At 36.3% G+C, this 15,206-nt stretch overlaps 1 protein-coding gene across 1 annotated transcript in view; it reads right to left on the minus strand.

Annotated features, from left to right (window-relative positions):
- Positions 1-1,195: 1,195 nt before the first annotated feature.
- LOC309593016 (protein SIX6OS1) overlaps positions 1,196-15,206 on the minus strand; it is a gene marked incomplete at both ends in the record, with an annotated part of 30,576 nt that continues 16,565 nt past the window's right edge. The window contains 9 exons of the mRNA XM_082317081.1: positions 1,196-1,398; positions 2,637-2,694; positions 4,220-4,355; positions 4,885-5,042; positions 6,685-6,755; positions 7,878-7,942; positions 8,036-8,121; positions 10,220-10,299; positions 10,762-10,901. Coding sequence (XP_082173207.1) covers positions 1,196-1,398; positions 2,637-2,694; positions 4,220-4,355; positions 4,885-5,042; positions 6,685-6,755; positions 7,878-7,942; positions 8,036-8,121; positions 10,220-10,299; positions 10,762-10,901 — 997 coding nt within the window. The remainder of the gene's footprint in view (positions 1,399-2,636; positions 2,695-4,219; positions 4,356-4,884; positions 5,043-6,684; positions 6,756-7,877; positions 7,943-8,035; positions 8,122-10,219; positions 10,300-10,761; positions 10,902-15,206) is intronic.

The raw sequence follows: 15,206 nt of genomic DNA on the forward strand, positions 1-15,206 counted from the left end.
GGCTTTTCAGGTCAGCAGAGGGAAGGGGACTCTACTCCCCTTTGGACTTTGTTGGCATTTTATTGGCAGACTGTGCAGACTATACTGGTAGGATGCTTTTTGTCAACCCGTTCCACTCAGTCCATGTGCCCTTCTGACTAGTTTGTTCATTTGCAATGTATTCCGTGAAGTCTGCTGAATGATGCGGTCTCCTCTTTATTTGCTTTGCTTCCATTACTTCATAGTAAGTGACTGAGAAACCCAATATCCCTTACAAATTCATAAGGAGTTTCAAAAATTAGTAACCTGTATTTCACATGTAACAGAAAACAATAACTCAAAAGTGATCTGGTATTTCCTTCAAAGGCCATAAATGTGAAAGTGCAGGTTCTAGAGGAGATGGTTCTGAAGGATTCAGAGTACAGTGCTGTGGTGGCTCAGAACGGCCAGCGTTCCTTGCTGAGTAACCCCGATATTGTCTTCATGGCCAGCCATTCCATAAGGAAAGACATTTATGGAGAACTGGTGGATATACTTGTACTGACCACAGTTAGACTTTGGGAACTGCCTGCTTTTGTATCTCTTTTTGAGAGATACTAGACAAAGAGGGAGGAACTTGCTTTCAGTGTTTCAAGGTAGAAAGCAGTTGAAATGTTAACTATTACAATTGCAACATTATTTCACGTCAGATATTAAGAAATACCTACAAAACTTTACATAAAATTAACAAAAGTGTTTATTGCAAAAATTTTATAAGTATTCTGTGTGTAACAGCTAATTTAAGAACATTGTCTTTAACTCAAATTCAGCTTTTATTGCTACAATAAACAGTTACTCTTACTAACACTTTGTATAAAAGTTAGTTTATATCAGAGGCTGAAAGTACTCATCTAGAAGGTTAGATGCTCTCTCACAGATATTGAATTAATTCAACACTACGGTAAAATGATATTTCTGCTGCTTGTAAGTGCCAATTTAGCAAAAGCATATCATAACATTTTATGGAAACAACACATTTAGAAAATAAGAAAAATAAAAGCTGCATCTCAAAGCATGTGTGCTTGATGAACATACACATGCTCTTGCAGCAATTGCAATGATGTATTCTTACGTGAAATGAAAGGAGAAGATTAAATGCTTTGTACTTTAACTTAAGAAACTGAAAACATTTGTCAAGGCTAAGTAGGAAAAGAATTTAAAAGAAACTCAAAGGTATTCAAAAGAATGTAAATGGCTTTGTATTTTGTAAGGAAGAATGAAAACCTTTCACAGAAGGAGACTGTGATGATCTCTGATCCTGTCCAAATGCAAATGGAAAACTAAAGTCATCTTTTCCATCTCCAAATGTATGAGAAATCGATTCCGAGGGGAAGGGAAAGGCAAATGCATCCTCACTGTCTGATTTCCCAAACAAGCTTCCTATATGGAATACATATTTCTTATTAGATTAAATCTTACTGAAGGAATACTGCACTCAGCATATGTTTCTTTAATAACATTGTAATCCCAACATCCCACTGAGTATCAGCCTACAGCTGTGTGTTTATTTCTGCGCTAGAAATGGTACGTCAAGGAGGGCATGATTAGAATCTACACAGAATGAAGTGTGAAGTACTTGAAAGATTTAGAACAACAAAACACTTCTGTATGATACACTGGGTGAAATATTTTCAATACTAAGCAACAGAGGTCTTTGTAAACTGATATATTTTTTCAGACTCTTTCTTCTCTAAAAAACAATGCGATCAACCACTGAAACATCTGGAGGAACAAAGCTACCGACAGAAAAACACCCGAGTTCTATATCCAGTAATGCAGAACTCATACACTTTTCTCCACAACAGGTACATATGCATGCAACCTTATGTTCATCCACTTCAAAAAAGTAGCTTTGCACTTGCAGAAGCTCAAAAAAAGACTAGATTACAGTGCCTTTCAGAAAAGTGTTTGATCAAGAGTAAGTTTGGATCCTGTTGACATCACAAAAAATTGGCCTTTCATTTCAGTAAAGTCAGGATTTCACACAAAATGTATAAATGTGTGTGGCTCACTTAGTATGAATGGAAAATGCTGTTTATTAAGTCTGATTCTCCTCTCTCTAACTTGTGCTATTTTTTACATTGTGTACCTCCAACGGTTTAAACTGATGGAAGTCAGTTTACTATCGAGATTTCTTTAACCAAATGGAAACTTTATTTTCATTTTAGTTGAGGGAGGAAAAAAACCAACAGATGTACTCTTTCCAACACTAAGCTGGTAGCTTTAAGTTAAATAGTATTTATCAAGTACTATAGATTTTTACATTACAAGAACTGTTTAGTTTATTAGTGAAAAAGCTTCAACGCTTCCAATTTTTCTTCTCCCTTGCAGCGCCTCTCAGTTTGCTTCAAACCCACTTAACACTATCCCTATTTCTTTCTTTCTCATACCTCTTTTTTCATGATATCTCATACATTTGAAGTCAAACGTGCTGGGAAAGATTTAAGTTAGTCAAAACACAAATGAACACAATAAACCACTGAACTACAACAACACAACTGAACATCCTTTTAGACAACCAAAGGTGTCCTCTTAAGCAGGATCATGAGCTTGTCAATCATATAAGCACAAGTGGAAGACAGATGGCATACACAAGTACATCCGAGTTTCAGACTTACCGATATCTTTGTGTGGGGACAGAGGGTTCAAGTTTCCCACAGAATAACTTTCATCTGTCTGAAATGTAAACAGTCATTTTATTTAATGAATGAGAAAGACAAGAGACAAGCTCTACTGCTGATATGTAATCAGTTCATTTGCTTTTGGTGAGAAAGACACTATCCCAGTGCATGTTAGCAGCCTTCACAAAATCTGCCTTTAAATGTATGCTTCAGTCCCTAAATTTGCAAGGTAAACTCTTTGATGAGATAGGTTTCATGATGTTTGCAGATTTACATCTGCAAATGCACTCCCTCCTTTCGTCAGGGAAAAAACATGAGATTGAGAACAGACCAAAATCTGATCTGGCTTCCTGCTGTTTTTTAAATGGAAACAGTTCAAAATTATTTCATTCTGTGACAATTTAGAAAACCTCTAAGCAACAGTATAATTACTGCCTACTGAGCATGACCTGATATTGCCAGAAAGAGTAGCAGAATAACCACTTGTCACTCCCGAGAAGAGTTCTTAGGCTGAATTTATAACAGATACTTAAGTCCAAATGAAGACGTTCAAAACTCCCATCTAACTTCAGAGAATCCCACATGACTGCCAGAAGCTGGGAAATTCTTGGTTTCTGCCACACAGCAGGCACAAATAACATGGGTTCTAACAGCACTAGGTGCCTTAATACCTACCTCATTCCTAAACAGTTCACAAATGGCTCACCAGTCTATCCTCTCCTGCACACAGCTGATATTGGGAAATATCAACAACACATATCTTACCAAATACAAAATAAAATGGTGCTTTCCCTCTTCTCTCCTTTAGTTTTTATCTAGTAACCGCAAGATTGAACACACCCGCTGAAATAGGAGACACCTGGGTTCAAATCCCTCATTTGCATAATGGGGTTTGAATCTGCATTGCCAGGGAGGGACACCTAACCACTGCACTGTGCGCTGACACACAGCTGTCCTGAATACCCAATTATCTATTAGCCCAGGAGAGTAAAAATTACTCTAGACCACTGTGGTTAGGGAACCTGCAAAGGAAGACCTGGATTCCACTCCCTGTTCCAATTAGTTGCCTACTTATCTCCTCCATTTAAGTATAGCTAATCCATATTTGCTCTTCAATATTCCTAATAGATAGTCCTTTCTTCCTTTTCTCAGTGTTCTGCATTCAGTGAAAAATGGAGGGGAAAAAATAAAATTTTAAGTACCTGATTCCCCACTTCAGCAAGACAAAACCACACAGGATAGGCATGCGAGTTGTGAATTCTGCTAGGGTACCTAAGGTTTTGCATCACAACACTGAACCAGAAGCCTTTTTGCGAATCTAGTCACCTGTATATTTGCACAAGATCCAATCTTGCCCATATGGGAAGGATTCATACTTGGTCAGAAGTCATCACAGGGGGATCACCAGGAAAGGAGATAAGCATTTTCAAAGGATATCAAATGTAAAATTAAGCAAGCTAGTAAAAAAAATTATTTGCTACAAAGATAATCAGTCTGAAAAACCGCATTCACTGTCAATGCTGGGTTTTCAGCTTATTTTGCTTTGTGGATATTTAATATTCTCAAGTCCTCATTTTTACCTCATCAGATGAATTTTCTGCCCCAAACACAGAAGAATCAAATAAATTAAAGCCAGGTGACTTCTGGGAGAAGTTTAGGAGAGAAAAGAAAGCTGGAGATTTTGATGTTCCTTCTTCACAACCTAAATTGTGAATGCTGTAAAGACAGAAAGGAAGAAACTACGTTAGTAGTTTGTAGAAGTAGCATAGATGGCTTTTTTGTTCTCTCTTTTTCTTTTTCTGTTCTGTCACTTTTTTAGATTGCCATAGCTTCCATCAATAATTTCTTCTTGCAACACAGAATGGGTAACACAACTCTTTAAAGCAAAGTGAGGTGGTGTTCTTACCAATTCCCTACCCTTTTACCAAAAAAACTGTTTAAAGATAGGAAGTAGTGTAACAAATATTTCTGCAGGAAAAGACAATTTTAGCAAAGGAGCTACAAAGAACCTGTGTCTCATATATTTCTAAGCAGAGTCCCTCTCTTTCAAAACAGCTTCAAGTGGAAATGATACTGTAAGAAGAAAATCTAATAAATTACCTAGCATAACTCAGAAAAAAACCTGAATATTTTCAGAAGAGCTTTCTAGAGAAGTCTTTCTATAGTATCTGTCAAAAACAGCGGAAATGCTTATACAATAAACATCAATACAACTTTGCTCAAAATCAAAAAGCTGAAATCGTACAAGTCAAATGGAGGTGTTTTAGAGAACTGGCTTTTCTTCCCCTTTGGATCAGGTGTTCCTACAAACTCAGGTGTTTCAGGTGCTCTTAGAAAATGCTCTGTGCTTTCTTCTGCTGTGTCAGGATTATCTTCATTTGACTTAAAACATGTTTGCATGTCCTATTAAAAAGAAATATAAAATAATGTTTATGGCATATAAAATTTCCCAAAGTATAATCAGTCCATTTATGTATAAATATATTCATTATATGTTTTGGGGTTAGTTAGTTATTTTTATTCTCATTAAAAATAAAAGGATTTTAATACAATGCTCACAGTAACATATTCACCATACTTAAAACTGTAACCTTAATTTATCTAATTTAAAATGGACTTCTTGTGAATGAAACTATATATGAAAATTTGCATCCAAAAAATAAACTCGTGAACTGACTGAAAACACTGATTTTGAATAAAAGAACTATTTCACTCAAGTCACACTGGAATCCTCCTGATACTCCCTAATGAAATAAAGGAACATCACCATCAGAATATATTTCAGTTGACTGAGACATTTCCTCTTCCTCAGAAAATGTTAAATGAGAATGTACACTTGGATTCTGTGCAGCAATTTCCACCAGACTCAATATTGCTTTAAAGACATTCTTCTCCACCAGCTGCTTACAGGTATCAGCCTGTAGTGAGCCAACCAGAAGATGAAGAGAATCTCAAACTTGATCTTGTGTACTGGTTTTGCTTGAGTTCATAGCTTGTATTTTGGATTTGTGATGAAACAACATTGATAACACAGAGATGTTTTAGTTCTTGCTGTACAGCACTCGCTCAACGTCAAGGCCTTTTCTGCTTCTCATGCTGCCTGTCTAGTGAGCAGGCTGGGGGTGCACAAGAAGTTGGGAGGGGACACAGCTGGGACAGCTGACCCCGACTGACCAAAGGGATATTCCACACCATATGACGTCACGCTCAGCAATAAAAGCTGCGGGGAAGAAGGAGGAAGGGGGGGGATGTTTGGAGTTATGGCATCTGTCTTCCCAAGTAACTGTTGTGTGTGATGAAGGCCTATGTTCTTGGAAATGGCTAAACAACTGTGTGCAGGTGGGACAGAGTGAATGAATTCCTTATTTTATTTGCTAGCGTGCACAGCTTTTCCACACCTATTAAACTGTCCTTATCTCATCCCACAAGTTTTTGCACTTTTAGCCTTCTGATTCTCTTCCCCATCCCACTGTGGACAGAGTGAGCAAGTGACTGTGTGGTGCTTAGCTGCTGGCTGGTGTTAAACCACATCTCAATATCACCTATATATGCAAGCTGTACACACAACTGGCTTGAATATTATGGCATGGTGAGCTTGCTCTCACATTCCGGCACAGCTAGGAAAAGCAGTGCCAATGGAGCCATAAAGACTCCGTAGCCAGCACAGAACCTATTTACTATAGTTTTGTGGGAGAAATGAGTTTCAAATGCACATATTTTTTTAAAATGTCTCATAAGCTCACACTGATGAAAATGATATGCACCAATTTATAAAATTTATATGATGTGCATGGGATAGTCATCCTAAAGAGCCTATTGTTAAAGTAGCATAAAACCCTACAGAACACTAACATGATCAAGACCAATGATCGCTATATTAGTAATCAGAAGGCATTGATTGGCTTCTCACCTGTTGGGTGCCTTACCATGAGTTACTATGCCAATTTCCGAGACTTGCCTCTTGCCAATAGATTCAAATATGTCAAGATACTTTGACTATCCAAAATAAAATAATTACTTATGACATAAGAAATGCTTTGCTTACTTGAGGTATATACGAAGAATCCTTTGGCTCGTCTTCTGCTTCTGTATCACCGCATTTGGCCTCTTGGTTTGCTACACAAAATAGACAGCACTGCTTGTATTATAACAGCATTTTAAACAGCTAAATAAAAAATACATTGTGGGAAAGAATACTTGAAAAAGGGTTACTAACTTGGCATTGCTATTGGTAAGGACGCGTTCTTTCTGTAGTTTTCGTAATAACCCACTTTGTGACTATGTCCGTAACAGTTACCTCTCATTCTGCCACTTACTCGTTATCATTAAAGCAATGCTTAGGCTGCTTCATATGATTTGGTATGTTCTTCAAACCTAGCTATTGTTCCCTGAGAGTGCTATTTTTGTCTAATCTAGCTACTGCCCTCTGAGACTGCTAATACCAGTCAATAGAAACCAGGCAGAAACAATACAAAAAGCGCATCCATGTGACACTGACGAAGTGTATCTTAAAGAACTGAGCAAAAGCCAGGATGAGAAATGAGAAGAATGTAATCAGACTTTGTGCTCTAAGCTTCAGACCGTGCAATGTTTCAGGCACTGCAGGTTAAGATCCTGTGTTTCAGGACACATAATTAGAATCATATTTATTAAAAAAAAGATTATATTTTTTGACATGCATCTAAATTGGCAGTATAATTAGAAAAAAAATATATTTAAACTGAAGCTCTGTGCCTTGTGATTTCAAAAACTATAGGTGTATGTAACTACCCTGGTTTTTTTCTGTAAGCATTCTGCATGTATTTCTCAAGTTAATTTTCATTTTTAATAGTCTTAATCTGATGCTTCAAGATTCCTAAATTACTGAGTTTATTATATCCCTTTTCTTTGCATTCTCTTATGCCTTCTGGGCAGATTTTCAGACTGGATTTCATTTTACCCAAGTAATTTGAGACTAGAGCATGGATTTACAAGAGATGCTGGAAGGTTCCTTTCATCAGCAATGATCAATGCAGAATGAATCCCACATTACTAAGCAGTTCAGTCTCTATTTAAGTTAGGACTCTGCCTGTCTGCTATACTCAAAGTTTGAACTAAATAATCAAGGTGGAAAAGGAATACAAATGGTGACTTAATACCAGAATGAAAATTTGACCCCTAGAATTTTCTCTTTTATAATTATGTGATCCAGCATACAGTAACTGCACTTCCTATCAAAAAATAACAGTGGTACTTTACCTATTACTGCATTTTCACTCTCAAACTGTTGATGAGGAGTTGTCTGCTTTGGAGGAATTACCAGTCTAAAAGACAAAAATTACTGTTTGTCTGAATATGGATTATTTCCACAAACCTTAATCTCAAGAAACAAAAACTACTTTATTAAGACAAGTTACCTGAATTGCATTTGGTTTTGTAAGCTTGGTATTGATGCAGCTTGGGCAATTTGTGGGTTATTAGTCCCTGCAGTGTCAATAACTGTCTAAAACATAGCAAAAAATTCAAATGAGGCAGCATATGAAATTGTCACTTCAACAATATTACTCTGATTTCTCCTTAGATTGTGGAAATCCCTTCTTTTAACTTCTCTTTAGAGGTCAGGCAACATGAAACCTTTTTTGCCTACCTTTGCTTTACCTACATTTTAACAGCATGATACCCAAAACAACCTCTATACTATTTTATAAAGTCTCATTCACAGCATTGATGACTAGAGGCGAATAATCAACTTTTCTGTCATACAAATAACATTACACAATTTACAAACTTTATCCAGTTTTTCTACTACTGCAACCAGCTTGCTCCTGCTTGACAACACAGAAAGGGCTGGAGCCAGGCCTATCTCCACCCCCGAAGGCCAAAGTGGGTGAATACGTTATCAGTGAATGTCTCCTGTGTGGACTGAAAAACTGCAGAAAACACAGATGATTTTCATCAGATCAGAAGCCCAAACTCTTATACGTATGTTGCATGTATTTGTGCCTTAAGGGCAGAGTGGCACTAGGAATCTATGCCTTAGCATCAGATAATACAGTATTTCACAGGGAGCTGCTAGTTCTTGTTTGTTTTTAATTTGCAAAATGTACCAAATTGAATTCAGTTCGGGGTGGGGGACAAAAAGGCTGGTTATGCAGAATCTGTCTGCCACTCAACTCTTGTAGTTTACAGCGCTCCTTTTCTGAAGCATAGCAACCTCCTTTCTTCCAATCTTTTTTATTTTTCCTCAGGCTCTGTCTTCTTTTCCTTGTTGCTATCACACTTTCTTAAAGTTCCCTTAACCTTGACTTACTGTTTCCCACTACTCTTTAAGTGGAACCCTAGGTCCCAGATTCCCATCCTCATCTCTGGATTACCCTGGCAACAGCCCTTCCATCATGTTTATCATGTTCAACTCCCTCAGCCACTGACAAATCAGAATTGCTTTAAATTTCTCCTGGTCTTGTTCCACTCAGTCTAGCCGTTGCCCTTCATGTTGTCTTATCTTATGAAGGCTTCTTCTTCTTCTACCACAGACTCCATCCTAAACCATTTAGTGGGTCACTCACTTCATCCTTCAGTTCCCTTGAAATTCTTAAGAAAATCACAAATGATTCTGTTATTTTTTTACTTGACAATTTTTGTTGTTCATTAAAATTTGGTTTTAAATAGATCCAGTGAGATGGCCCTTACAAAGAAAGGCTTTGGTATAGAAACTTCCCCAAGCTTCTGCACAGCGAACATAGTTGCAAACTATTTATTTTATCTCATATGGCCTTACCTTATCTGAGTACTCCTTTTATACCTTAATAATCTATTGGTCCTATGAATGTTCTTGCACTTAATGAGATTTTATTACTGGGTTTCATAACTGTGCTAGTTGTTTCTCCAACTTGTTTCTGGATTGGGTTTTTTTGTGCTTGTATATTTAAGATATTAAGCTGCAATACGCTTCACCTTTTCAATAAAGTGCCATAGGAACTATTTGTTTATGGGGTGGGAGATGGAAAATGTAGTTGTGGACTCCTCAAGCATACAAAGCAATGCTGCTCGTAGTTTTATTCCTCTTGGCCTAGATTTTTGTTTCTGGTTGAACTTCAGAACTGAGCTGTTACCTGTAGGTGGTCCTGTATAGCATCCTGCATATTTAGTCCTTTATGAAATCTTTCATTACGGTGTAGGTGACTGACAATTAATCAGTAACAGAAGATTATGTTCTTCCTTTAGAATTCCAGAAATTTGCTCCATACGACCAAGTGAATCTACAAGGGTTATTCTAAATTTTAAAAACTATTTTACAAAATTAATTGGATAGATGGTCCGCCTCAGATGGCTTGGCATTAGAATGCTGACTATGACTACCAGTTGCACTTTGTAAGAACATACATATTTTCAGTTGAATTAGAAATGGCACCAAAGAAAGATTTTTATTATGATTACCAAGTAATAGCAGATTACCAAGATTAGCATCCCGGTTCCAGTGTTAACAAGTTTTATAAGTAAGATATAATAGCACTAGGTATATTTGAAGTGTTTTAAATTTAAACAACAACATAAAACAGATTATATAATCTCATGTTTTTACCAGTGGGAGATCTGCATACCTGTGACGAATTTTCTGCAAGGCTGGAGGAACTGCTAGTGGCCACTGCAAGTTCCATAGGTTTTTCTTTTTCTTCTCTCCCTAAATTAACAAATATTACTTAATATTGTCAGTAGGATTAAGTATTCAAAGCATGGCATTGTTGAACTGAACTCGGGAACAAAGTTTATAAATTTTCCTGTTAATAGAGAGCTAAAAGAAAATTATCACAAAATATGAAAGTATCGATCAATTCACTGCAAATAATACTCAGTTAATATTTACTGTATTTACACAAACAGTGCCAAAGGTATGTTTGAGATTTTTCTGACACTATGCATCAGGTATACCTGTCATGTTACTTTACTCATTGCACAGAAAAGAGAGGAATCGGACATAGAAGATTTTCAGAACACAAAGACAGGTAAGTACCCAACTTACATTGAAAGCCTGACTTCAACTATCACAGTAGGAGCAGTTCGCTAGATTTGTTATCATGGTTTCCATTCATTTACGTAAAAATAATCCAAGATCCTCACAGAAAGATCATTAAACACACTGCACCTGTTTCTGTTCGTTGCATTGGGAATCTAATACTCTGTACAGACTGCACTAATTTCCGAGGAATGCATGGGACATGTAATGGTTTATACAGTTGATGTTTCTCATTTAGCAAAGATGGATGTTCACTCTCTTCAAATATCCTAAAAAAAAAAGTTAAAAAAAATTAAGTTAACAATTGCAAAAGAAAGGAAATCATAAAACACAACTGCTTCAAATATGTGGAGTTTTCAAGGGAGATGCATGCTGCCAGAGAGGTTCTACCTCTTTCAGCTCCAGCAGTTGATAAAAATTGAAGTTTTCTTTAAATAATATCAGACAGAGCATATCGCTGAAGGCAGAAGACACAAAGTAGTAATAAGCCAATCGTAAGAACATTGCTGACTTAAATTTAGTCAGTATCAAAGAAAAGTATTAGTATTTTGGGGTTTCACACTTTGATAAAAGTACTTCATTACTGTAGTTCTGAAATCACATTTTCACATTTAAAAACACTTTCTCTCTCTGAGGTTGTCTGGAATACTCACACTATACACACACAAAAGAGAAAACTGCAGCAAGTGTTTTCACTTGTGGGGTAATTATCTGTGTAGGGTAAATAGCCTTTTACAGTGTAAAAAAAGACAAAGGTTAGCAGAACAATGCAGGGTAAAGTGGCCATTTGGCACAGGGACATTTATCATTTTTTAAAATAATGAGTTCTATTTTATTTTCTCTCTGGCATTCCTGCTTAGCGCCTCTGTGCTTCTAGCTACATCTGATTTATAGCTGACTAAACAATGCTATTCAGAACAAATGAAGAATTGAGTCCGTCTTTTAGTTCGTCTTGAACTTTTCCATAAATAAAAATAAGATAAAATGTAGGATGCACTTTATAAAGTAATGTGGAGTAAAATTAGCAACACTACTAAAAAAATACCAAACCAGAAGCACTGTTAAGATATATGGACCTAACAACACATTAAACTAATATACATATACAACTGCGATCACGTAAGACCATGAATGCACCTCAGTCAAATAACTCTGATGAAAAGTTACATATACACCTAGTGCTGTGCTGGACTGAGACCTAACAAACTGTATAAACCATATATCACCTAATACATCAATCAAAAAAACAAGGACTAATAAAAGACGTAAAAAAAAAAAAAAAAAATCTGTATTTCAATTACAGTAATTATAGCTATTACCTGTGTCAAGAATGAGTACTACAGGAAATAAGATGTGTATATGGCTGGTGTATCTTTAAATTCAGATGCAGAGAGCACAAAAACAAGGAGAAATAAAAACAGAGCTGAGCATAGAACCCTGGCTAAAACTGCTTCACTTTTATCAATGGCTTATTTGGCCACTTTACCACAATCATCATTCAAAAATGAATTGAACAAGGCTGCTGCCACTGAGGTCATGAGTTAGATGCCATAAACTTTTCTTTTTTTTTTTTTCTTCTTTTTTTACAGAACTCGGGATGCCAAATTGTGTTTATAAAAGTTTCTGGAGTCAGTTTCCATGTGCTTCTGTAGAGCCTAGCAGACAACTCTATATTTCTAAAAATTGACTTTCCATGAAATAAAGCATTCTTTTACAATGCATATCTGTTCAGAAGAATGTATTGATGGCAGAGTTACAAACAGGACTCAGAAGCTCTTAAGACATGTATTTTTTAAGTAACAAAACCTTCCAAAACAGCCTGCAGTTAAACTTTATGCATATGCAATACACCTGCTCCCTTCCCTCCCCAAAAACACTATTGAAAAAACCCCATGCGCATAATTAATAACCATTGAAAGAAAAATCAAACTGCATACTGAAGCTCAAAATAGTCCAAATTGCAGTAACAAGAAAGATCATTTGTCTTCTTTCTCTACTTCATTGTTAGTAGACATCTGAGTAGATAAAAAAATCTTTATCTTGATCCATACTGCGAAATAGATAACATTTTTTTTACTAAAGTGCAAAGAAAAAAAAAAAAATTCTTAAGTCAAAATAAAAATCCCATTTCCTTAGCAGTTGTTTCTTCCTTGTAGCATAAAGAAGCCCAAAGGTTAAATGACTTTATCTTCACTGTAAGAATCAAGTGTATTTGATTATACATATGAAGAATCGCGTTTGCTACCATGGTATTTACCAGGGCTCTCTACTGAAGCCATGTTCAGTATTGTAATCAGGCACGTGCCAGCAAGTCCTTTTGGAAGTAGGACTTTTAATAACTAGCTGCCATTATAACTAGTAACTAATAGTTGCCTGTGAGGTTGTGGTCAGCGCAGGGTTGACTCTTCATACACGTTTACATTTAGAAGTCGAGAACAGCTTTATAAGTATTTTTCCAAGAATTATATTACAAGGTATTTTCTCAATCACATTGAAGAAAAACTCAGAATTACAGAATAATGGAATTAAAGCTCTCCCAAACATTTTACAAACTCAGAGAGAATGAACGTGATATATGCCAAAGAACAGTTCAAGATGTCAGCCTTTCTATGTAATAAATATAATCTCTAATTGAGAAATCAAGACCAGGGCTTCAAAAGAGTTGAGTGCTATTAGGTGATTGATGAGAACGCTTAATTTGGAAATTTTAACTATGATACTTGTCTGTGTAACTGGTGAACTATGAAAGCCCACTAATCAGAGAAAATGGTTGGTATGAGAAGAGGAATCTGTGTTTTGCAGTCAGCCTAATCAACAACTAGCTGGCCAGCAATAAGTGATTCAAACGAAAATGCTCCTAGCCTTTTAAGAGAACAGTTACCACTGCCATCCTCCTGCCCAAAGGAGAACATATATATCAGCACCTATTCATTAACTTGCAAGTTGGTTTCTTGTCTTGTAGCCTTCTAAAGCATTTCATGGGTATTAATTTGTACATTGTTCTGCTCAGTGATTTCATTGCTCTGTGCAGTTCTTTCCCTTGATGCTGCTGGTTTCTCTTCACGCTGGTCTGCATCGGTTCATGGAGAGTCACAGCACAAATTTTTTTTTTCTCTCTTCGTCTTCTTTTTTGGCAGAAGATGAAGATATCTCCTTTTTCTTCACAAAGTTCACTTTGCTGCATAGTAACCTTGTAGTGACTGCAGAATGGTTCACACGAGACCACTGCCTTTGGTACCCATATTCTGCTGTTATATTTTTGTACATTGCCCTGAGTCTGCAAAGGTTTTAATTCATATGATTCATTATCTTAGCACATTTTCTGTTTGTGGTTTTTTTTTCACAGTGATTATAATCACAGATTCATAATACACCTATTTTTAATGTCAGTAGTTACTTAATCACATACTTCTAAGCTTTCTAGTGAAGACCTTTTAATATGCTAATGCCAAACAGGGATTTTTAAAAATAATTTTTATGCCATTTTCTACAAGCCTTCATGTTATCGATATCTTTGACATAAATAAGCTTTAAAATTTGCTTTAGGAAAAACATATTAATTAGTAATCAGGTTACGGTCCTATACCGTATTTTATATCACGTAAATGCATACATGGAGGTTAAAAGGCAATGTGAGTTAGGGTAGTGTAAAATGTTTACAACATCTTATAACCGTAAGGTAAGCCATGGAATTATAGCTTCAGTAAGAGCACCAAAAAGATCTACTTATATGCGATCAAGACACAACTTCATGTGAAGGTACAAGCACCTGAAGACTCCATGACACGGAGGTAAACATACAGCTGGCAGGTCTACCAATGCGCCCTACGAATTCCTTTCCACGAGGAGCCTGACTGAGTGCTTCTTACGCCTTCATGCGCAGAGCCCAGATCTCTGCCTTTTATAATAGGTCTTTAATTGGCATTTTGTTTTCTGCAGACTGAACATACATGGGTTCCTTTGAAAATTCAAAGGGAATGCTTCCCGTCTTTTTTTTTACCTAGGCTTAAAACTAAGTGGATTTCTTGCTTCCCTATGTTTCTGAGGTCTTGCCAATTACAAAAAGCTTATATAAGAAGGTAGAACGGATGTAAGGGCTTAAACCACAAAAAATAATCATCTGAATAATTCATAGCTCTGTAAGAAGATATTAAAGACCTAAAATGCCCCTGTGGAAAGGATCTTAGGGATTATTAAAATGACACATTTCTATAGATATAGTCCACTAAATCCCTATTTAAAGCCCTAAAAAGCTTCTTTTTCAAGCACACCATAACATAAAATCACTTGGACGACGTCTTTTGGACATATTTTCAGTTTAAAATGGATTTTGGTCTAAAAGCATCAGCTGTAAGGGTGATGTTCCCATATTCACAAGGACTCCAGATAAGTGCAAGATAGTCCCAATGGTGATTTTCAGTCATTGTAATTGCATTCAAATTAAAGAGAGTCCCAGTTGTAAGTGACCACTGGCTAATTCACTAAGCCATTAATCCTGTCTATAAAACTTTCACTCATGCTTGTTTTTGAGAATTAAATTAAGAGTTAAATTTCTTAAGTAGTTCAGAGCTGAA

The sequence above is a fragment of the Platalea leucorodia genome (assembly GCF_965183815.1).
Source record: "Platalea leucorodia genome assembly, chromosome: 7".
NCBI classification, from domain to species: domain Eukaryota; kingdom Metazoa; phylum Chordata; class Aves; order Pelecaniformes; family Threskiornithidae; genus Platalea; species Platalea leucorodia.